The following is a 23,413-nucleotide window of genomic DNA, read 5'->3' on the forward strand; positions in this document are numbered from 1 at the left end:
ACATTCAGGAATTATGGGACACAATAAAAAGACCAAACCTAAGAATAATAGGAATAGAAGAAGGAGAAGAGTCACAGCTCAAAGGCCCAGAAAATATTTTGAACAAAATTCTGGAATAAAACTTTCCCAACATAAAGAAAGATATTCCTCTGAATATTCAAGAAGCATACAGAACACCAAACAGACTGGATCAAAGAAAAACATCCCCTTGCCATATAATAATCAAAACACAAAATAAACAGGTTAAAGAAAGAATACTAAGAGCAGCAAAGGAAAAAGGCCAAGTATCTTATAAAGGTAAACCGATCAGACTTACACCTGATTTCTCTATGGAAACAATGAAAGCCAGAAGGTCCGGGATAGAAGTACTGCAGAAGCTAAGAGACCATGGATGCAAGCCCAGACTACTATACCCAGTCAAGCTTTCGTTCACTATAAATGGAGAAAACAAGACATTCCAGGATAAGAACAAATTTAAACAATATGTAGCCACGAATCCAGCCCTACAGAAAGTAATAGAAGGAAAATCGCAACCCAAGGAATCCAACATTGCCAACACTGCCTACAATAACTGAGGCTTCTAGCGACCCTTCACTAGCACAACTCAAAGAAGGGAGACAAACAAATTCTACTTCCAAAGACAATAAGAATATCCGGAATAAACAACCACTGGTCATTAATATCACTTAATATTAATGGTCTCAATTCACCTATAAAAAGGCACAGGTTAAGAGATTGGATACAAAAACAGGATCCAACATTCTGCTGTTTGCAAGAAACACATCTCAACCACAAAGACAGGCATCTACTTAGAGTAAAGGGTTGGGAAAAGGTGTTTCAAGCAAATGGTCCTAAGAAAAAAGCAGGTGTGCCCATATTAATTTCTAACAAAACTGACTTCAAACTAAAATCAATCAGATGAGATCGAGATAGACACTTTATACTCATAACTGGAACAATTCATCAGGATGACGTCTCAATCCTGAATATTTATGCCCCTAATATAAAAGCACCCACTTATGTAAAAGAAATATTACTAAAACTCAAGGCAGACATCAAACCACACACACTAGTAGTAGGAGACTTCAATACACCTCTCTCAGCAATGGACAGGTCAATCAGACAGAAACCTAATAGAGAATTAAGAGAACTACTGGAGGTAACGAAGCAAATGGACTGAACAGACATCTATAGAACATTCCACCCAAATAGGAAAGAATATACCTTCTTCTCTGCAGGTCATGGAACCTTCTCGAAAATTGAGCACATACTCGGAAACAAAGAAAACCTCCACAGATACAAAAAAATATCAGTGTCCACCTGTGTCTTATCAGATCACCACGGATTAAAGTTAGAAGGCAACAACCACGCTACCCCCAAATGATTTTCTGCTATATTTGTAGACTAGAGTCTAGAATGATTATCATTAGAAAGGCTTCATACAGCAATTGATGGAAATAGATACACTTACCACAGGCAAACAAGTAGACCTGAGGGAATTTTCCACAAGAGGGTAAATAAGGATAATATGAGCCAGAGGGGTCAAGGACACCACAAGAAATGGGCGCACAGAATCAACTATCCAGGGCTTCTATGGACTCACAGAGACAGAAAGGTTATCAGGAAGCCTGCATGGGTCTGATCTATATACTCAGCACACATATTATGATTGTGTTAGCTTGGTGTTCCTGTGGGATTTCTAACAGTGGAAGAGGAGCTTATCTCTGACTCTTTTGCCTATTTTGGAACCCTTTTCCTCTTACTCATTTGTCACATTCAGCCTTAATATGAGAGAATGTGTCTAGTTTTAATATAATTTGATATGCCAAAATTGTTTGTGATTGGACTGCCATTTTATAAAGCGAACTGAAGGAGAAATTATCTGGGCAGAGGCCGTATGAGGAAGTGTACTGGAAGGAGAGAAGGGAGGAGAAACTGGTCTGGATACAGTATAAGAGGGATAAACAAACAATTAAATAAAAAGAAAAATGAAGAAATAAACAAAAAACCCACATAATCAAAGAATATTTTTATATAGTGAGACTCTATTGGAAAGAACTAATTTCTAATTTGTGAGATTTTATCAATTGTAGAGAGATTCTAAGTTGGGAATATAGACTTGTGTCTCTTCTTCAGTGTTGGGACCCCAACTGGTGCTGCCAACACAGAATTTATTTTCAGTGTATTTTTTATTTGCATATGAGTCCATTTAAAAAAAATTTATATGGTGACTAGTTACCAACCATAGAGGTTTATATTTTCTTTCCTTCTCTGGTTTGTCTGAATCTTTTTTTTTGAGAATAATTCTATTTTGTTTATTTATTTATTATTGATTTTATTGACCTATATATTTCATTTAGTTAAAAAAAACTATCTTTTCTCAGTTTACATGCCAAATGTATTTCCTATTCCCTCCCCTCCTCCTGCTTTCTCCACCTTTCTTCTTCCACTCCCATACCACCTCCATTTACTCCTCAGAGAGGGTAAAGCTTCCCATGGGGAGTCAAAAAAGTCTTGCAAGCCACACGAACCACCTGCCTGAAAGACTCAGTTTGTCCTGGCAGAATGGCTCAGAAAGCCAGCATTTTAAAACAGCGCAGTTTTTGGTTTTTGTTTTTATTTTTGTTTTTCTATGACTGAAAACTGAAAACCATGGGTTCAGCTTCTCATCAACACCATTTAAGTGTTTTGTAGCAGGACCTCTTAAAAGAGCTGCAGGGTTTTGCAGCTAAAGCTGAGTCAGGAAGCCTCTCTTAGATGAGAGCGCTTGCTTGCCTCTAGCAAGCAGAGCAGACCCGAGAAATTGCTGCTATCAAGAAAACATGCTTTACTCTATTTTTTCCCAAGCTTTCTCAGGCTTTTTGAGGATTCAGTTATCCATGTCTGGGTGCCATTTGTAGAAGAAACAGTGGGCTGCATATCGACATGGCTAACTTTATGCTGCGGCCTTTATAGGAGTTCACAGTTAATCATTTGATATCATATATCCATGTTTCTTCACTAATAGACTATTTGCAGCACTCTTAGTATTCTGGGCTATCTTCAGTTCTTCAACTTTGGCTGAAGCCCCCCTTAAGTCTTTTCCCCATCTTAGCATGGCTCCTCATATTATGTTTGCTCGGGAATGCGCTTTTTAAGTAGCATCTCTGATGATAATGGTTGCAAAGCACTGTAAGTGACTTTTACAGTACTCTACAACTTACAGACACGGAATTTATTAAGTCAGGAGCAGCACCTGGGGGCAATTTCTTACTTAACTGCAGGAAGCAAAAGAAGAGAAACCCCAAACTTGGATTTCCCTTCAGATCTCAAGATTGTGAAGGTAAAAATCTGTCTTTCTATCTAAACTGGGGGTGAAAGTTCTCTAAAGGGAATGGAAAAGATAAGTATAATTGTGGGTCCCTCAGGAAATTAGGATAATGATCCAGGGTGTATTATATTTTGTTCAGCCCCTTCTTTGATTTAAATTCTTTCCTGAGGAAGTGCCTGGACAATTTTCTGGCCTGCTTATAACCTCACACATCCTGCGGTTAAAAGGCCCTTTCCCTGCTTTCGGCAAAGACACAAAGACTTAATCAGAAATAATGCTCTGCAATTCAGAAATTGGTACAGAAAAATTAAATTATGTGCTTATCTTCCAGATAGGAACCTTTAAATCTCGGTTATTTATATACATGAACATAAATAAGTGGAAAAGTAAGAGTTCGAAGGCTTGAAATGAAACTTGTGAGTTTCTGAATTTAAGGTATAGAAACAGACTTCTCTTTCTCTTTCTCTCTCGCTTCTCAATATTTGCCTAAATTTTTGTTTTGCTTAAATTAGATGTTTTTTCATAAAATATATTCTGATTGCAGTTTTCTCACCCTCATCTCCTCAGAGATTCTCCCCTCCTCCCCATCACCTCTCCCTTCTGAATCCGTACCCTTTAAGTTTCTCTTAATAAATGATGGGATTCAGAAAATGTCTTCATTTCTGTGCCAAAGAGATTCAAGTGATACCTGCAGAAGAAAGCATTCAGTGGGATCAAACAGTGTTAAGGAGCAACATAACCAATAAGTTACAGCATCTCCACTGTAGTTCTACATTCTCAGAATTCAAGTCTTCCAGATTAATGACTTTGTGACATGAAAATAGTAAACACTTTCTCTACGACCTATTCTTGTTCTTTAAGTTTTAAATTGGGCAGATGTTTTTCATTCATACCACAGAAAAGGCACTGAATTGTCCAGTAATCTGCTCTCAGTTTTAATGTAGCTGTGAAGGAAAACTGGAGATGGGAAAAGGTTAAATCTTTCATAATGTATTCTTCTCCATTTTCAAATATAATACTAAAATTTGGTACATCTGGATTTCTGACTCAATGGGAGCAGCAGGTGTTTCTATATGATTAGTCTGGGCTGGAAGAAACATTACCTACATATAACTCATAGGTACGAAGGATCCATGACTGAGTAGGGATCATCCTCTAAGGCAGGTTTATTTTCTGTTTCCACAGATTGACTTACAGAAGAATGGATGCAGTAAATGTCTCTTTGGTGACTGAATTCATTCTCGTAGGAATAACAGAAAAGCCTGAACTCCAAATGCCCTTGTTCTTTATGTTTCTCGCAATGTATCTGGTCACTGCATTGGGAAATTCATGTTTAATAATTCTGACTGTGCTGAATTCTCACCTCCACACGCCTATGTACTTTTTTCTCTTTAACTTGTCCTTTATAGACATTTGCTATTGTTCTGTGTTTACTCCCCAAATGCTAATGAACTTCCTGTTAAAGAAAAATGTAATTTCTTACATTAGATGTATGACCCAGCTCTATTTCTTTATCTTCTTTGTTGTTTCTGAGTGTTATGTGTTGACTTCAATGGCCTATGATCGCTACATGGCCATCTGTAATCCACTGTTGTACAATGTTGTCATGTCTCCTAAACTGTGTTTGAATCTTATGTTTTGTTCCTACTTTATTGCATTTTCTACTGCTGTGGTTCACACTTCATGCATGCTAAGACTGACCTTCTGTAATGCCAACATCATCAACCACTACTTCTGTGATATTCCTCCTTTGCTCCAGCTCTCCTGCACAAGCACATATGTCAATGAGCTTATGTTGTTTGTTGTTGGTAGTATCAACATCATTGTTCCTTCTGTAACTATCTTTGTTTCTTATGGTTTCATCCTCTCCAGTATCTTCCAAATCAGTTCCTCTGAGGGCAGATCCAAAGCCTTCAGCACCTGTAGCTCTCACATCCTTGCTGTTACTCTGTTCTTCGGTTCAGCTGTGCTTGTATATTTCAAACCCTCCTCAACAGAGTCTATGAATGAAGGGAAAATCTATTCTGTCTTTTACACCAATGTGGTTCCTATGATGAATCCTTTAATCTATAGCTTGAGGAACAAAGATATAAAAGTTGCCCTTAGGAAAACCCTAAGCAGCAGGAACATTTGACTAGCTAACCAAGTTGTTTTTATGCCTCTTATTTTGGTCACAGATTTCGTTTCTATTGTTGGGCAATACTTCAGCTGTATAATTTACCTTGTTTTTCTTTTCAAGAAAATATTCTATTTATTCAATTTTTGAATAGGCAGAAACCTTTGGAATCATAATGAATCCTCAGCTTTTTATATCATAAAAATTGAACCTTCTAAATTTGGTTTAATATTTTGAAACTTTGCCTTCATTCTTGTCATTTACACTATTTTTTATTCTATTTCTATTTAAAAATGATGATATTAAGCAACCTACTCATTTCCCTCCATTCATTACAAACTGATTGTTTTCTTCTTCTCATAATCTAAAATAGTTCCTCAAATGGTCAATAAAGTAACACTAGTATGCCAGTTTCCACTCTATGTAGGGCTAACTTATTTAGAAGCTGTTTCTTTAAATGTATATCAAACTACTGATTCTGCTCTTTGCTGTATTTCTTCCATTGTGAAGCAACATATCCCCTCCAACTGTCAGTGTCATTGATGTGATTTATTTGCAATCAATTGCTTAATGAAACTGTATAATTTCATAATGGGTCTAGGTTTCAAGCATAGTAAGTATTTTTGGCTATGGGAATTTTGGCTACAAAATTAAAAATGAAACAATATGAATGTTTTAAGGGTCTAATAATTCAAGAAAAGAAGATCTGAAAAGAGTGCTTATAACAGGCATTAAGTAAGACTCCCAGACAAACAGTGAGTAAATAAGAGCCTTTTCCTGCAAAGAATCACGGAGGGTTTCTGAAAATTATATTACTATCTGAATATTAGCTTTCTTCTATGGAGCATTATAAATATAATGACTGCACATTAATATTGTTTTCAGTAATGAAGATTATTTTATAGAGAAATGAAGACAGGCTATTTTTTTGGTACAAGTAGAATGAGAAGTGCTAAATTAATAAATAGAGATGGTGGTATTGAGAAACTAATAGGGAGAAGGATTCAGACAGTGCAGGGCAGAAATGGAAGCCTCTTTCTATGACTTCTTTTATCTTTTCTGGAACTTTCTGGAAATATTGTGAAGACTGAAACATCTTTCTGAACAGGTCAAAAAGCTTAAGTTAAATGTCAAAAAAGTTTAACCTGAAGGAAGACCCAGAGACAAGTAAATAATTTCATGATGGTTGATTTTATGTGGGATTCCTATATGGTTTTTTTTAGAAAAATAAACAAAATATGGCAAAATGTACTGTGTTTGCACAATCAAGTTACTGTGGACAAAGATTATTTTCACATAACTTTTGAAGAGCTCATTTTTTCTATTCTCTGAATCAATTTGAGTAGATAAAACTTTTACAGTCAACATCATTATAAATCTTTCATCTGAAATATTAAAAACTGCAATAACCATGGCCAGGCATTTCACTCTAAATAGAGATTGTCCCAGAAAGCTTATGGGAGGAAAGTGGAATCCTGTGTATTTTTTAAAAAACAAATCTCTCTCTGCCTAAAGGATATTATTCCATTTCACATATCAATTAAGCATCAAAAAAATGAAGTAAAACATTCACATCATCCATTAACATCAGGCAGAGATGACTGTACATTTCTTTAGAGTAGATATTTGCCAAAGTTTAGTGATGTGAGTTGTCCCAGAACTGGTCATGAAACACCATTATAACACAATATTGTGTACTTCTCAATTTTTCTTTGTCCTTAGTTGGGCAATATGGACATAAAAAGGCCTCATACATATGATTCCCAATGTAGAAATAAATGTGACAATAAAGTCACTGACAATTTCTCCGAGGTTTAACTACAGACAAAGATTAAATCAAATTCTGATCAATACTTTATCCCATTCAAGGTTTTTTCTTTTCAGGACAACTTTAGCATCTTTGTTCCTCAAGGAATAGGTTAAGGGATTAATCCTGGGAATCATGATAGTATAAAAGGTAGAAGAAATTTTATGCTCATCCCTAGACCCATCTGATGATGACTAAAGATACATGAATACATATGACTCAAAGAGCATAGAAACAGCAATTGTGTAAGAACTGCAAGGGCTGAAGGCTTTGGACCTGCCTGCAGTGGACTGTACTTTGAGGATGCTGGAGAGGATGAAGCCATAAAAGGTGAAGACAATGACAGTGGATACAATGATGTCTTTTCCTCCTAAAATGAACAGCTCTGTCTCATTGAATTAAGTTCTGGTACAAGAGAGCTGCAGCAAAGAGAGAATAACACAGAAGTGGATGATGGTGTTTCTATCACAAAAGGTCAGTTGATGCATAGAACTAGTATGTTTCATGGCACAAAAATGTCCCAAGCATAGGATAGAAGCATACCTTAGGTTATAATGTTATACAATAGTGGATTACAGATAACCAAATAATGGTCATAGGCCATTACTATCAGCATGTAACATTCCAAAATCACAAAATAGCAAAACTAGATTTGTACTTCATTTAGCAGATAGAATTTTTCTTCAGTAAAGAGTTTATTAGCATTTGGGGTGTAACCACTGAAGAATATCAGAGTTCTATGAGGGATAAGGTAAGGAGGAAAAAGTACATGGGTGTGTGAAGGTGAGAATTCAACACAATTAGAATGATCAGCGTCAAATTTCCTAAAGTGGCTAATAGATAAATTACTACAAAGAGGAAGAAAATTAGTGCTTGGATATTAAGACTCTTCTATTATGCCCAGGAGAATAAATTTCATCCCCAAAGAGCCATTTCCCACAGACATTGCTCTTCAAGAATATCTGGGTGGGGGAAGTGAAAAGTATAGGGAAAATCACAACTAACAACTATCTCTGATAATCCTGAGGAAAGTAATGGGAATACATGAATCTACTTGAATACAGTAGAATCAAATTTGTATTACCATGATATAAAGTGACATTTTTCCCTACTAAATAAATATAATGCCTGCCTTTAATCTTACCACTTAGAGAAAATGTGAGGTAAACCTCTGTGAACATAAGGTCAGCCTGGTCTACAGAGATGTACACTGATTCCCTACACATACACACATACACACATACACATGCACACATACACACATACACACATACACACATACACACATACACACATACACACATACACACATACACACATGCACACATGCACACATGCACACATGCACACATACACACATACACACATACACACATACACACATACACACATACACACATACACACATACACATGCACACACAACCACAGCTAGTCTAAACTAGTTAAGTATGATAATTTTATCATGAATACTAGAAAAATCAAGAGGATAAAAGTAGACTGGAATGGATCAGGACTGACTTTCTCATTTATATTCCTGTCCTTCTCTTCTTTATCATTTTGGGATATGAAATAAGGTACTGACCTGGTACTTAACTCAATTTGCAATCTGCAGAGTAGAAATCGTGAACATTGCTTCCACACAAATGAAAAGAACCAAATCTAAGGACAGTTAAGATACTCAGGAACATTCATAATCTGGAGGAATTTGAAATCTTTAATGGCTATATAGTTTACTAAATAAGACACTGCAACTTATATGTCTCCTAGATCTCTGAATATTGCCAATTCACCGTACTCAGACATTTTTATTTGAGTTTCACTTGCATCATAAACCTTTCCTAAAGAAAGAGAAATGGTATAACATGTATCCTTGGACTAGTCGCAAGCTGAAGCCATTGTGAAAACAGAAGAAGCAGTACACTCCAAGGGAAAGCCTGTATTATCACCTTGCTTGTGAAATTCACAATAGTCATATTCCCACGAAGGAAAAGAAGGATGTTGGTTGTTGGAACCCATAGGAGAGTAAAACAGGTGAGGCTTGGCCAAGTTGAAGAATGCTCAATTATGAAACATAAAAAGGTTCTTGATTTCAAATGTTAAGCAATGATAAACAAGGCAACAGTGCTACATCTTACATCTAATGGTGCTTAAAATTTAATTATCACATTTTATATGCAAATCTATTGCCACAAAGCATAAATATGTAAAAATTCAACAGATGGATTAGCTTTCTCATTTGGTCATTTTAGAAATAAGCTTATTATTGTTTGGTCAAAGCACCAAGAATTATATGGCATATATACTATTTTTCACCTTAGAAGTTATTCATCAAATATGTTAAATAAAAATGAAAGTATTACTATGAGTAGATTTTAAAACTTACCCTATTTGGAAGTGGAAAAAAGAGTTTGCTCATTGTTATTATTACTTGCTGTTTATGCTTTAGAAAGCCTATCACGGGTCCTGAGCTTTTTATTGCCTTTAGTTTGTGAGAATGCTGAACAGTTTGATGTCACAGCTTGTAATCTTAATACTATTTCTTATATTTTTGGTTGTGAGCCTAGCCTTTAACGGCTGAACCATCTCTCCAGCCCTTAATACTATTTCTTAATTCAGTAGAACTACAAGAGGAAAGAAATCCAATGTTCTTTTTGTGATACCTGCAACTTGAAACTCCTATTATATGTTTCATTTCATAATGTTCTCAAAATTCACCAGGAACATTCTTTGACTCTTTAAGAAGCCTAAAGACAGATAGTAAAATGGTCTCAAGTGATAGCTCATGCATGAAAGACCAATATGTATCCTTGGAGATTCAATCAATGAGTTCCCTGCTTTTTGGAGGGTTGTGTATCCTTATTATTTGAGCCCAAATTAAACTCCCATCTCAAAATCACCTTCTTCACAAAAGTTTATTGTTTGTTTCTTTCTCTCTTCCCACTTTGTCACAAGACAGAAATGACCCAATGAATATCTTACTATTTCATAAAAGTGTATAAGGAATATAAAAATACTTCATTTATAATCTCCCCAATACTTGTCCAAACGATTTTTAGTTTGTATTACTTTTGTTTCTTCATCTGTGCATGAATCCTTAGTCCTTATGGATATTATACCAGGGTTGAAACATACAATTACTTTTTCCAACCTACAAAATTAATTTTTATATATTACATACAATTTACTTTTAATATTTTTTTAATTACCACTAAAATATCAAACTCTTTTAGTTATTAGACACAATATTTAACAATTGAGGTAAGCATTTTTATACTTTTCATAGAAAATTATGGAAGTAAAAGACTTGGTGACTCTGACATCAAACCCTTAATACAATAGTTGAGGAAGATCAGTTAACTCTATCCAGGTTCCACTTATTATAAATGATGGATGAATTTAAAGTATACACTTCCTCACATATTCGTGGTGATTAATTTGGGAAAGGAATAGGAAAAAGGAAAGAGTAAAGACCTGTAAACTAAAAATAGTAAAATCTCACTGGTAAATACCAGAGCTCATGGATATATGAAAGATTTAAAATGTTGAGAATGTGTAATTTGGATATAGTGAATGATAAAACGTGATTGCTAGTTATGGAGATTATTTGGTCCAATTACAAGTGTACATAAACTTAAAACATATTGGATTTACATGACTAAGAATTTACATGTTTCTAGAACACATTGAGCCTGAACATCAATGTCTCACACTGAATAATACAAACACAGTGAAAACACAAATGAAAGGGTAAGAATGTAAGACATTGTGCAATCTCTGACTTGTAGGCACTTAGGTAATGATCCCTGGACTGAGAACAAAGCAGCAAATCCTCATTTCAAAAGTTCACTATAGGAATTAAAACCCTTTACAATTCATATATTACAGCATATAGCACACCACATAGAGAAACAGTGACTTTATGAATCATCTGTAGTGTTTCAACGTAACAACTCAATGTTAAATTAACTGCTTCAGAGTAGTTAGAATGGCTTATACTTACCCTCCACAAAGCACAATACTAATGATATATTAGTAAACCTCATGACAATCACAAATAAAATAATTTTAGCTGGTTGATGGAAAACAAACTTTCAAACTGCATTAATAGCACAAAATCAACAGTAATAAGGAGAATCCAAAGAAAAACATATAGGCATCCTCCTGAATATTATTAACCTTCATCAGGCGATGAAAGGAGACAGAGACAGAGACCCACATTGGAGCACCAGATAGAAATCTCAAGGTCCAAATCAGGAGCAGAAGGAGAGAGAGCACGAGCAAGGAACTCAGGACCGCAAGGGGTGCACCCACACACTGAGACAATGGGGATGTTCTATTGGGAACTCACCAAGGCCAGCTGGCCTGGGTCTGAAAAAGCCTGGGATAAAACCAGACTCGCTGAACATAGCAAACAATGAGGACTACTGAGAACTCAAGAACAATGGCAATGGGTTTCTGATCCTACTGCACATACTGGCTTTGTAGGAGCCTAGGCAGTTTGGATGCTCACCTTACTAGAACTGAATAGAGGTGGGGGTTCCTTGGACTTCCCACAAGGCAGGGAACCCTGATTGCTCTTTGGGCTGAGGAGGGAGGGGGACTTGATTGGGGGAGGGGGAGGGAAATGGGAGGCGGTGGCGGGGAAGAGACAGAAATCTTTAATAAATAAATAAATTAAAAAAAAAGAAAAAAGATATCAGATTATAAGGAATAAAATTATGCAAAACAAACCTAAGACAATCAAATATCATTAGTAATTAAATACTGCACCTATCAATAACATACTAAATGAAAGTGCTTGATGCCTCAAATAGAAAAGATGAACTGATCTAAATAACCATGTCCAAGATGCCTTATAGTCTCTTAAAAGGGACTCACCTCAGTTATAAGGACTGAGTATGAAAGTGAAAACAAACAGCAGCATAAACCCAGTCGGCTTAGCTGACAAAGTAGACCTTAAACACTGTGAATTCAAAGAATGAGACATTGTGTAGTGACAACATTATCAATTCACAAAAAGTTAGGAACATTATAAGTACATAAGCAATAATTAGTGGACAATGTAAATATCAGACAAAAATTTAAAAGTCTGAACTGGGCACAAAAAATTTAAAACAGTAAAATCATCTATAAAGCTTTCAAAATGGGAAGATAACACAGCTAGAATAAAATTAGAGAACATCACATTATCACAACATAATTTTTATCAAATGGCATATTCTTTTCAGGAACAACATTGCATATTATTCAGAATAAATATTACGTTAGGTGAGATGAGATGTCTTAACAAATGTGACTAGTGTGACCTAACAAATGCCTTTATCAAGAACCATCATTAAAAAAACCTAGAAAATAAGGCATAAAACATTTAGACATTTAGTAATTATGTGGTCATTAAGCATGATCCTGAGTAGCATACTGTTCGGTGAAGATTTTTTTTTCTAGAGATGCTTATTTTATTTTATTTTTATTAAAAATTTCTGCCTCCTCCTCACCTCCCATTTTCCTCCCCCTCCCTGCACTCCCCTCCCCCCTCCCCCTCCAAAGAGCAGTCAGGGTTCCCTGCCTTGAGGGAAGTCCAAGGTCCTCCCCCCTCCAGTTCTAGGAAGGTGAACATCCAAACAGGCTAGGCTTCCCTAAAGCCAGTACATGCACTAGGATCAAAACCCACTGCCATTGTCCTTGGCGTCTCAGTCAGCCCACATTGACCGCCACGTTCAGAGAGTCCTGTTTGATGTCATGCTTTTTCAGTCCCAGTCCAGCTGGCCTTGGTGAGCTCCAATTAGACCAGCCCCACCGTCTCAGTGGGTGGGTGCGGGATGGGGGTAAGGGGAGACAGAAAAGTGAGAAGGAGAGGATGGGGAGAGCTTGGGGGAATGGGATGCTTGGCATAAAGGAAGGGTGGATACGGGAGCAGGGAAGAATATATTTTTATTAAGAGAGCCATTTTAGGGTTGGCAAGAGACTTGACTCTAGAGGTGTTCTCGGGTGTCCATGGATATGTCCTCAGCTAGTTGATTGGGCAGCTGAGGAGAGGGAGCCTGAAATGGCCTTATCCTGTAGCCACACTGATGAATATCTTGTATATCACCATAGAACCTTCGTCTGATGGTGGATGGAGATAGAGACAGAGACCCACATTGGAGCCCCTGATTGAGCTCCCAAGGTCCAAATGAGGAGCAGAAGGAGGGAGAACATGAGCAAGGAAGTCAGTGAAGAAATTCTAAAAGATAACACAGTTTAGAAAGAAAGTAAATGGGAAACAAAACAACCCAAATCTTTTGGAAGAGCGCAAAGCTTCCTGCAATAAGCACATCATTTGGAGAGTGCTGTTGTTAGTGTTTTACCATGTCAAAAATATCATGAGGAAAAATTTAAAAAAACATAAAAAATAGAGAGATATGTGCACTGATACCATGGAGAAAGTCAATGTTTGCGTTGATAGCTACCCAATAATAATACACTAATACCATTAGATCTTCATATTTATGTCTCTGTCTATTTCTGTATCTGGATCCTGCAATTTCAAGTTTAATATTGTGGTATCTTGATTTAGTCAACATAGTTTTCTTTCAGACATCTAAACAGGTAAGAGACATTCAATAATTATTAAGATTCAAATGTTTTAAAAAGGATATTAATTTCAAATGGGACAGAAAGATTTAAGTTGAAATTATTATTTCTGTACTGAACAACTATAAAATACACAATCTTAGAAGAGTCTCATGCTGATTTGTAAGTGAGAGCAAGAGGGTATGCATTTGGTGGTTAGTGCGCACCATCTGAAAACAGCAGCATTCACTGTGGGGCAGTTATAGTTGGAGCAGAAGGAACAAATTTTGAAAATAGTTTTTGAAAATTTTAAAGAGTTTTCTGAGGACATCTAAATAAATTACAAATGGTTAATTATTTGTTTGAAATGCTTCATCCAAATGTGTATGCCATGGGGGCACATTTAGAACATTTTTAGAATGAATGAAATCCAACATATGTTGAATCCATTCAACTTTAATCCAATCTCAGTTGGATGAACTGAAGCCAAACCAATAGCCAAGGAGAACTCTATATCAAAAAAATATTAATGAGGAAGTAAGAGTTTCTTGAAGAAGTGTGGAATGATTCATAATAGACAAGTCACCTGTCAATTTGTTTCTTTCTTTTTTTTTTTTTTGATTTTTCAAGACAGGGTTTCTCCATAGCTTTTGGTTCCTGTCCTAGAACTAGCTCTTGTAGACCAGGCTGGCCTCGAACTCACAGAGATCCGCCTGCCTCTGCCTCCTGAAGGCTGGGATTAAAGGCGTAAGCCACCACCGCCCAACAATTTGTTTCTTTATTGCATATAATTTACATCCCAGAATTAAGACTGACTTTAAGTATCACATTTTTATTGATTCTTTAGAGAAAAAATGAAATGTTCTTCAGCTTAGGCCATACAAAAGCTTGTTTGCTGATTAATGTACGTTGTATTATATGATGTGAATTAAATACATTTGTAGCACTTCCTATTGGTATGTGTTTCCAAGTGTATAAATTTATCTGTGGTCTTACTAATAAAATACTCACATTTTGTAAATCTGTATTTTTTCAAATTTTTTAAAAGGTTTATTTTTAAAATTTATTTGTCTTATATTAGATAAAAAAATTTGAAATTTTATATTTGAATATTATATATCATGCTTTTAAGATATATATCTTGAGCTCAAATTATTTATCATTAATACTGCCATTTTATATATTTGTTATACATAGTAATATATTGCATAACATGATTTTTATATAAAACCATTGACACATTGATCATATTTCCACCATATGTGCCCACATTTGATTTTTAATATCTGCACTCAGTGTTTATTAGCTTCAATTATTTCCCAAACATAAATACCCATGTACATATAAAATTCATGCCTGTTTATAAAATATATTTAAAAAAAGGAAAAAGAGTGTTTCCTCTTTCTTTCTTGCCTCCAACTTTTCCTGCACACCCATGTTCTCTCTAAATTTCAGGGCTACTATCTCCTTAATTGTTGCTAAATATATAATCATTTATATTCACACACACACAAATATATATATATATATGTATATTTATATATTTATATTTATATGTGTGTGTGTGTGTGTGTGTGTGTGTGTGCAATCTCTCAGTCCATATAATGTTACTTCTTTTTATTGCTTCACAGCTGACCCTCTGATATTGGATAGCCAAGTGGAGCGTGTTTCTTTTCTAAAAAAGACTACTTGTAGCACTTCTAACATTCTTTAACTGTCTTCAGTACTTTGACTCTGGTTGAGTCCCCTTGAAAATTTCCCCTTCCATGTTAGCATGTCTTCTGATATCAATCTTGTTCAGAAATAAAGTTTTTAAGTAGTGTCTGTGATGTTGCTGATACCACAGCACTGAAGGTGACTTTCTACAACACTCTACAAATTTCAGCTATAGTCAGCAGAAAGACCTATGGGTAATTCTCACTCAATTGCAGGAAGCAAGAGAGGACAAACCCCAAGCTCAGATGTCCCTTTAGATATTAAGCTAATTGGAGAGGCAAGAATCTATCTCAATATCTACACTGCAGACTGCACATTCTCTAGAGTGCATGAGTGTAATTGTGGGTCTCTTGGGAAATAAGGGTCATGAATCATGCATAATACAATTTTCTCAGCCCCCTTTTTTCTAGTTAAATACTCTCCTTTGAAGAAGAACGTGGACATTCTTCTGCCCTGCTTATAAGTCCACACTTCCAGAGCTTAAAGGGCCACTTTTTCTACTTCTACAGTAAACTCAAAAACTTAATCACAAATCATCCTCTACAATTCACAAACTGGTCCAGGAAAGTTAAGCCTTGTATATAACTTCTTTGAATTGAAAGATCTGAAATCTCTGAATCTTAAATTTTTATCCAGATAGATAGAAAATGGGAAAATAAGACTGATCTAAGTTTGGCCTGAAAACTGTGAGTACTGAATTCTAGGAATACTAATAGCAGTCATTTTCTCCTTTGTATTATTTTTTTAAGAATTTTTCTTATTATTATTTTACTTTATTGAAGAGATTGTTTTTCATCTAATATATTATGATTACAGTTTCCTGAAACAAATCCTCTGAGATCTTCACCACTTTCCCTCCATCTGAATCCAAACCCTTTACGTTTCTAAATATATGATGGGCTTCAGCAAGTTTCTTTCTTTTCCTGAGTAAAAAGAATATTAAGTGAACCTGGCTGACAAAAACATTCAGGATGATCTGAGAGTGTTAAGAAGCATTGGCCATGGACTTGCAACATCTCCAGTAGAGTTTTCCTGCATGGTCAGGATTCAGGCCTTCCAAATTCTTGACTCTGTTACAAAGGGACAGGAAATGTTCTTTTTTACCTTTTCTTTTTCTATTTTAGTTTTAGTTTGAGCACATCTTTTTCATTTGTACCACAACAGAGAATCTATAGCAACAACCAAAAATATACTGTCCAGGCCTCTCATTGCAATGCAAATTTTGTGGGGAGGGCTGTAGTTGGGAAGACTGGAGATGGGAAAAGGTGTAATCCTTCATGTATTCTTAATCTTGTGATATTTTTCAGAAATCATAATAAAATTAATTTTCAATTGCTTTCTGACTTAAGATAGTTTGTGGCTTCACCACCTGATTCTATGTGATTAGTGCAGCCTAGAAGAAACATTACTAACAAACTGTCACAGGTGGGAAGGATCCACGAAGAGTGCAGATCTTCCTCTAATGAAGGTCTATTTTCTTTGTCTACAGATTCCCTTAGAGAAGAATGGACTCAGTAAATGTCTCTCTGGTGACTGAATTTATTCTGATAGGATTAACAGATCAGCCTGAACTCCAAATGCCCTTGTTTTTTCTGTTCCTAGCAATGTATTTGATCACTGCATTGGGAAATTTGTGTTTAATAATTCTGACTGTGCTGAATTCTCACCTGCACACTCCTATGTACTTTTTTCTCTTTAACTTGTCCTTTATAGACATTTGCTATTGTTCTGTGTTCACTCCCCAAATGCTGATGAACTTCATATTAAGGGAGAATGTAATTTCTTATGTGGAATGTATGATTCAAGTATACTTCTTTATATTCTTTGCTGTATCTGAATGCTATGTGTTGACTTCAATGGCCTATGATCGCTACATGGCCATCAGTAATCCACTCTTGTATAATGTTGTCATGTCTCCAAAATTATGTTTGATACTTATGTTTGGTTCCTACTTTATTGCACTTTCTAATGCTGTAGCTAACACTGCATGCATGCTGAGACTGAGCTTCTGTGATGCCAACACCATCAACCACTACTTCTGTGATATCCCTCCTTTGCTTCAGCTCTCTTGCACAAGTACATATGCAAACAAGCTTATAATACTTGTTACTGGGAGCATCAACATTTTTGTTCCTACTTCAACCCTCTTTATCTCCTATGGTTTCATCCTTTCCAGCATCATCCACATCCGTTCTTCTGAGGGCAGATCCAAAGCCTTCAGCACCTGCAGCTCCCACGTTCTTGCTGTTTCTTTGTTCTTTGTTTCAGGTGCACTTGAATATTTCAAACCCTCCTCAGCAGGGTCTATGAATGAAGGAAAAATCTCTTCTGTTTTTTACAACAATGTAGTTCCCATGATGAACCCATTAATCTATAGCTTGAGAAACAAAGATATTAAAGTTGCCCTCATGAAAAGCTTGAGCCGCTGTAACTTTTGATTATACAAGTTGTATTTATGCCTCTTGGTTTGTCACACACACAGTTTCGGTGCATACACAATGTTTCAACTGTATAATTTAAGTCTATGTTTTTTATATATTTAATTTTTTTCAGTTTTTGAGGCAGCACAAATTATTATAATATTTGTAAAATTTAGACTTTCTTATCATGAAAGAAATTCGAGTCTTCTCAATTAGATGGAAAACTTTCAGATTTGCTGTTTTCAATTTTTTCACTTCCGTGAAACTACCATCAACAATTATTTTTGTGAAATTACTCAGGATGATATTTTCCATCCATTTGCTAGCAAATTTTATGATGCCATTGTTTTTAATAGTTGAGAAATATTCAAGTGTGTGAATGTACCATGTTTTCTTTATCCATTCCTTATTTGAATATCATCTCTATTGTTTCCAGGTTCTGGCTATTATGAATAAAGCTGCTGTGAGCATTGTTGAGAAAGTGCACTTGTGAAATGATTAAGTACCTTTTGGGGATATCCCCAAGAATGGTATAGCTGGGTCTTGAGGTAAAACTATTCCCAATGTTCTGAGAATATACTACATTGATTGCCAAAGTAACTGTACAAGTTTACACTCTCACCAGCACAAATTGTTTATTAGGTCCAGAAGTTTCTTTGTGTAGTCTTCAGTGTCTTTTATGTACCAAATATTATCTTAAAATAAGGATATTTTGGTTTCTTCCTGACCTTTTTATCTCTTTAATCTTCTTTAATTTTCGTTTTGCTTTTTATGGTTCTTTTTTTGTTTTTGCTTTTAGTATTTGTGTGTGTGTGTGTGTGTGTGTGTGTGTGTGTGTGTGTGTGTGTATGTGTGTGTGTGTGTGTGTATCTGTCCTGGAATTATCTATATGGACCAGCCTGTCCTCAAACTCACAGAGTTCCACATACCTCTACTCCAAGTGCTTAGATTATACATGTGCACTACCACCGCCATGCTTCTTCAACTGTCTTATTGATATAGTTTTAAGTACTATATTGACTAGATATGGCGAGAGTGGATATCATTATCTTGCTCATAATTTGAGTGAATATGCTTTAAATTCTTCTCCATGTAAGATGATTTTTTCAGATTTATGTAAATTTCCTTTACCATGATGATATATGTGCATTATATACCTATTCTCTCCAAGACTTTTATAATGAAGGGATATTGGATTTTTCAAAGGCATTGTCTACGTTTTATGAGATGATCATGTTTGTATGCTTGTTTGTTTTTGTTTTGCTTTATTTTGCTTTGTTTTGCTCTTAGTGTTTGGTTTGTGTGGCACCTTATGATTATTGATTAAAATATAATGAATCATACCTGAATCTCTGATGATGCCAACTTGAGTATAGTGGATAATTTTTTCACATGTTCGTGAATTTGGTTTGGATGTATTTGTTGAGAATTTTTGCATCTATGTTCATGAAGAATATCAATATATAATATTATATTTTCATGAGTCTTTGTGTGATTTTTGTATCAGGGAAATAAAGTGGCTTCATAAAAAGAGCTTGAAAATGTTTCTTCCATTCATTTTAATTTAAAAAACATTAATGTTAGATTTTCTTTAATTGTCTGGTTGAATTCTATACTGAATTTGCTGATTATAGAATTTTTAAGTTGGGAAATTTTTAACTACGACTTTTTTTCCAGGAGAAGTTAGGAGGCAGTTCAGGTGTTTATGTGCTAATAAGTATAGGAATCAAAAATACTCTAGCCTCCTTTCAAAACATGCAATTTTCTACAACTTTGTAGAGCAATCTGGTAATTCTGTAAATGGTAGAAATTGAGTTATCACTTGTTATAGCATTTGTATGTAAATATGCATGAGGAGTTGAACAAATAGGAACACAAATGAATAGTGTTTATAAAATGATAATTTCTAACGAATAAAGTCAAATTAACCCAATTATGCATCCGTAAATGAATGAATATTAAAAAAATGTGGTATAATCTTATTGAAGAATATTATTCTTCATTTAAAACACTATGTACTGAATGACTGACTGTTCAGGTGTAATAATCCTTGAAAATATACCTATATATGGTGACGTAATCAGGCATGTATATTTACTTTATGGATTTTCTACAATAAGAAAATACATTGAAATAAAATAAAGCAACAGTAATTAAATATACAATAGTAATTCTAAATACTATAAATCAACAAAAATAAAAGACAAAACAAAGTACAACTAGGATATCGGGCCAATATGTGGTCCTTTTCATTGCTTTCTCAATTCTATCTCTCCTTGAAGATCAGTTTTTTTTTTTTAGCAAATTAATTGGAAAGTTGTTAATCTCTCTACAATGGACAACTTCCTCTTCTGGCAGAATAATGGTCCCTAGATTTTACTTCATTTCTTGCAGAAGGAATTCCCATAGAAAAGAATATTTGTTGTCGTCTATTCTTTAAATTTCTGATAACCAAAAAGGTAGGCACAAATGTCTATTTAGAATGAATTCAGAGGGTGGTCTGGAACTCAAAATTCTTTTGTCTTCATCTCTATAATATTACTGATAAACATGTTGGGTATACTTCCTAATTGTCCTGTAAAAGGCAATATATAATACTAATGCAGTTCTCATTTGGGACAACTTCTGTATGATTATATTTTCTTTGTATCTTCTATATTGCATTCACACAATGAACAACAACAAAAATATTATGTAATTTCAAACCCTAAAGTTCTTCAGACGTGGTGCTCTGCTTTTAAAAAGATCCTAAATATATGATATCAACAAATAACTAAATCAACTCAATTGCATTTTTAATACTTTGAAAAACTTGAGGAATGAATGACACAATATTTACACCTGCAGCAGTCAAGGAAATAATAGATTTATGTATCTATCATCCACATTTGAAAATGATGTATTCATACCCAGGAGAGGATGGACAAAGCAGAAATTTATGATAGATTCATGTTTCATTTAAGGTGGCAAATATGACTGTTGTTCTACATATCATAGCAGACACCTAGTATAATTCTCAAAGACCTAAGAATTAATTTTTATTATAGGATAATGTGTACAATGGTAATTAATAAAGAATACCTTTAAATGAAAAGTATGAAAACAATGTAACTCTAAACTTATGAGCTCAAGGTAGAAGAAGTGTGACAAGAAACCTTCACTCAGAAAGCCCTAGGCACAGGTAATTTCTCTAAAGTTTAACAACAGACAAAGGTAAAATTGAAATCTGAATAATATATTCTCCTATTTAGAGTTTTTCTCAGAACAACTTTAATAACTTTTTTTTCCCTCAAACTGTAGATTAAGGGGTTTATTATGGAACCATGATAGTATAAAAGATAGAAGAAATTTTCTCCTTATTCAAAGACCCAGCTGAGGATCGCTGAAGATACATAAAGGCTCCTGAACCAAAGAACATAGAAATGACAATTACGTGGGAAATGTAATTGCTGAAGGCTTTGGACCTGCCTGAAGTACACCTGATTTTGAGAATGCTGGAGAGGATGAAACCATAAGAAGTAAAGATGATGACTATGGGCACAATGATGTCTTCTTTGGCTGCAAAGAATAGCTGTGTTCATTTACATAGGTACTGGTGCAGGAGAGCTATAGCAAAGGAAGGAGGTCACAGAAATAGTGGTTGATGGTATTTCCATCACAGAAGGTCAGACGAAGCATGCGAATAATTTGGATCATGGCACCAGATAGTGCCATCAAATATGAGCCAAGCATGAGATATAAGCACAATTTAGGGGACATAGAATTGTTATACAACGGTGGATTACAAATAGCCATGTAACAATCATAGGCCATTGTGTCAGTATGTAACATTCTTTTTTCTTTTTTTTTTCAGGAAGAAAAATCTTTATTGAAGAAAAAGTGGTAAGTGTTGTCAGGGTTTCTGTCCTGCCCAGTTTCCGCAATCATTAAGTCCCAAAGAAATCAAAGAGAAGGTCTACATTAGTTATAAACTGGTTGGCCCATTAACTCAGGCTTCTTATTAACTCTTTCTTTCTTTCTTTCTTTCTTTCTTTCTTTCTTTCTTTCTTTCTTTCTTTCTTTCTTTCTTTCTTTCTTTCTTTCTTTCTTTCTTTCTTAAGATTTCTGCCTCCTTCCCGCCACCGCCTCCCATTTCCCTCCCCCTCCCCCCGATCAAGTCCCCCTCCCTCATCAGCTCAAAGAGCAATCAGGGTTCCCTGCCCTGTGGGAAGTCCAAGGACCACCCACCTCTATCCAGGTCTAGTAAGGTGAGCATCCAAATTGCCTAGGCTCCTACAAAGCCAGTATGTGCAGTAGGATCAGAAACCCATTGCCATTGCTCTTGAGTTCTCAGTAGTCCTCATTGTCCGCTATGTTCAGCGAGTCTGGTTTTATCCCAGGCTTTTTCAGACCCAGGCCAGCTGGCCTTGGTGAGTTCCGGACAGAACATCCCTATTGTCTCAGTGTGTGGGTGCACCCCTCGCGGTCCTAAGTTCCTTGCTCATGCTCTCTCTCCTTCTGCTCCTGATTTGGACCTTGAGATTTCAGTCCGGTGCTCCAGTGTGGGTCTCTGTCTTTGTCTCCTTTCATCGCCTGATGAAGGTTAATATTCAGGAGGATGTTTGACAAACATATAGTATGTAACATTCTAAAATGCCAAAAAAGCAAAACAAGTAGAGCTTTGTCATGCACCCTGTGTATGAGATAGCATTCTTCTTCAGTAAGAAGTTCATCAACATTTTGGCTGTAATCAGTGAAGAATAACAGAGGTCTAAAAGAGACAAGTTAAGGAGGAAAAAGTACATGGGAGTGTGAAGGTGAGAATTCAGCACCATTAGAATAATCAAGGCCAAATTTCCTTATGTAGCTACCATATATATTAATAGAAAGAGGAAGAAGAGGGGAACTTTAAGGTCAGTCTCTTCTGTTATGCCCAAGAGAATGGATTTAATCCTCAAAGGGACATTTGCCACAACCAAGCTCTCTAAAAAGTTAAGGGAGAGAAAAAGGCAAAATTATAGGAAAAGCACAATTGACAACTATCTCTAATAATCCCAGGGAATGTACTGAGAAATGACTGAACAACCTGGAAACAGTAGCTCCACCTTTGATTTTACCGTTATATAGATTGGCAATATTTTGTACTAAACAAATATAATGCCTTCCTTTAATCCTAGCACTTCTAAAGGAAAAGCTGATAGAACAATGTGAGTGTAAGTTCAGCCTGATTTTCAGAGTTAGACAATGACACTCTCTCCCAGACACAATAGAACAACTGATCTACACAACCGTGTTAAGTATTCTAATTCTAACATAACTCCTAGAAAAATCATAGAAAAAAAGCAGAGTGGAGTGGGAGAGGATTGCTCATCTCTCTTCTGTTTCATTTTCTTCTCCCTTTAGGATACAGAGGGAGGAATGTAAATCACCCTAGTACTCACCCTAGTTTGTGCTTTGTGGAGTGCAAATAATGAGCATTGTTCCCACAGAAAAGAAGAACCAGAATCTAGG

General features: G+C 35.5%; 2 protein-coding genes across 2 annotated transcripts; both read left to right on the forward strand.

Moving 5' to 3' along the window:
• The first annotated feature begins 4,508 nt into the window (after positions 1–4,508).
• LOC142847161 (olfactory receptor 8B3-like) lies at positions 4,509–5,444 on the forward strand. Its single transcript, XM_075967889.1, has one exon. It carries the CDS (start codon positions 4,512–4,514, stop codon positions 5,442–5,444), a length of 933 nt encoding a protein of 310 aa, XP_075824004.1. The 5' UTR covers positions 4,509–4,511.
• Positions 5,445–17,008: 11,564 nt separating this feature from the next.
• On the forward strand, positions 17,009–17,941 carry LOC142847162 (olfactory receptor 8B3-like). Its single transcript, XM_075967890.1, has one exon. It carries the CDS (start codon positions 17,009–17,011, stop codon positions 17,939–17,941), a length of 933 nt encoding a protein of 310 aa, XP_075824005.1.
• Positions 17,942–23,413: the final 5,472 nt, after the last annotated feature.

This window comes from Microtus pennsylvanicus, chromosome 3, assembly GCF_037038515.1.
Source record: "Microtus pennsylvanicus isolate mMicPen1 chromosome 3, mMicPen1.hap1, whole genome shotgun sequence".
Lineage (NCBI taxonomy): Eukaryota > Metazoa > Chordata > Mammalia > Rodentia > Cricetidae > Microtus > Microtus pennsylvanicus.

Bases quoted from the DNA above. Each gene is read 5' to 3' on its own strand.
- LOC142847161 (XM_075967889.1), top strand. From the start codon at position 4,512: ATGGATGCAGTAAATGTCTCTTTGGTGACTGAATTCATTCTCGTAGGA.
- LOC142847162 (XM_075967890.1), top strand. From the start codon at position 17,009: ATGGACTCAGTAAATGTCTCTCTGGTGACTGAATTTATTCTGATAGGA.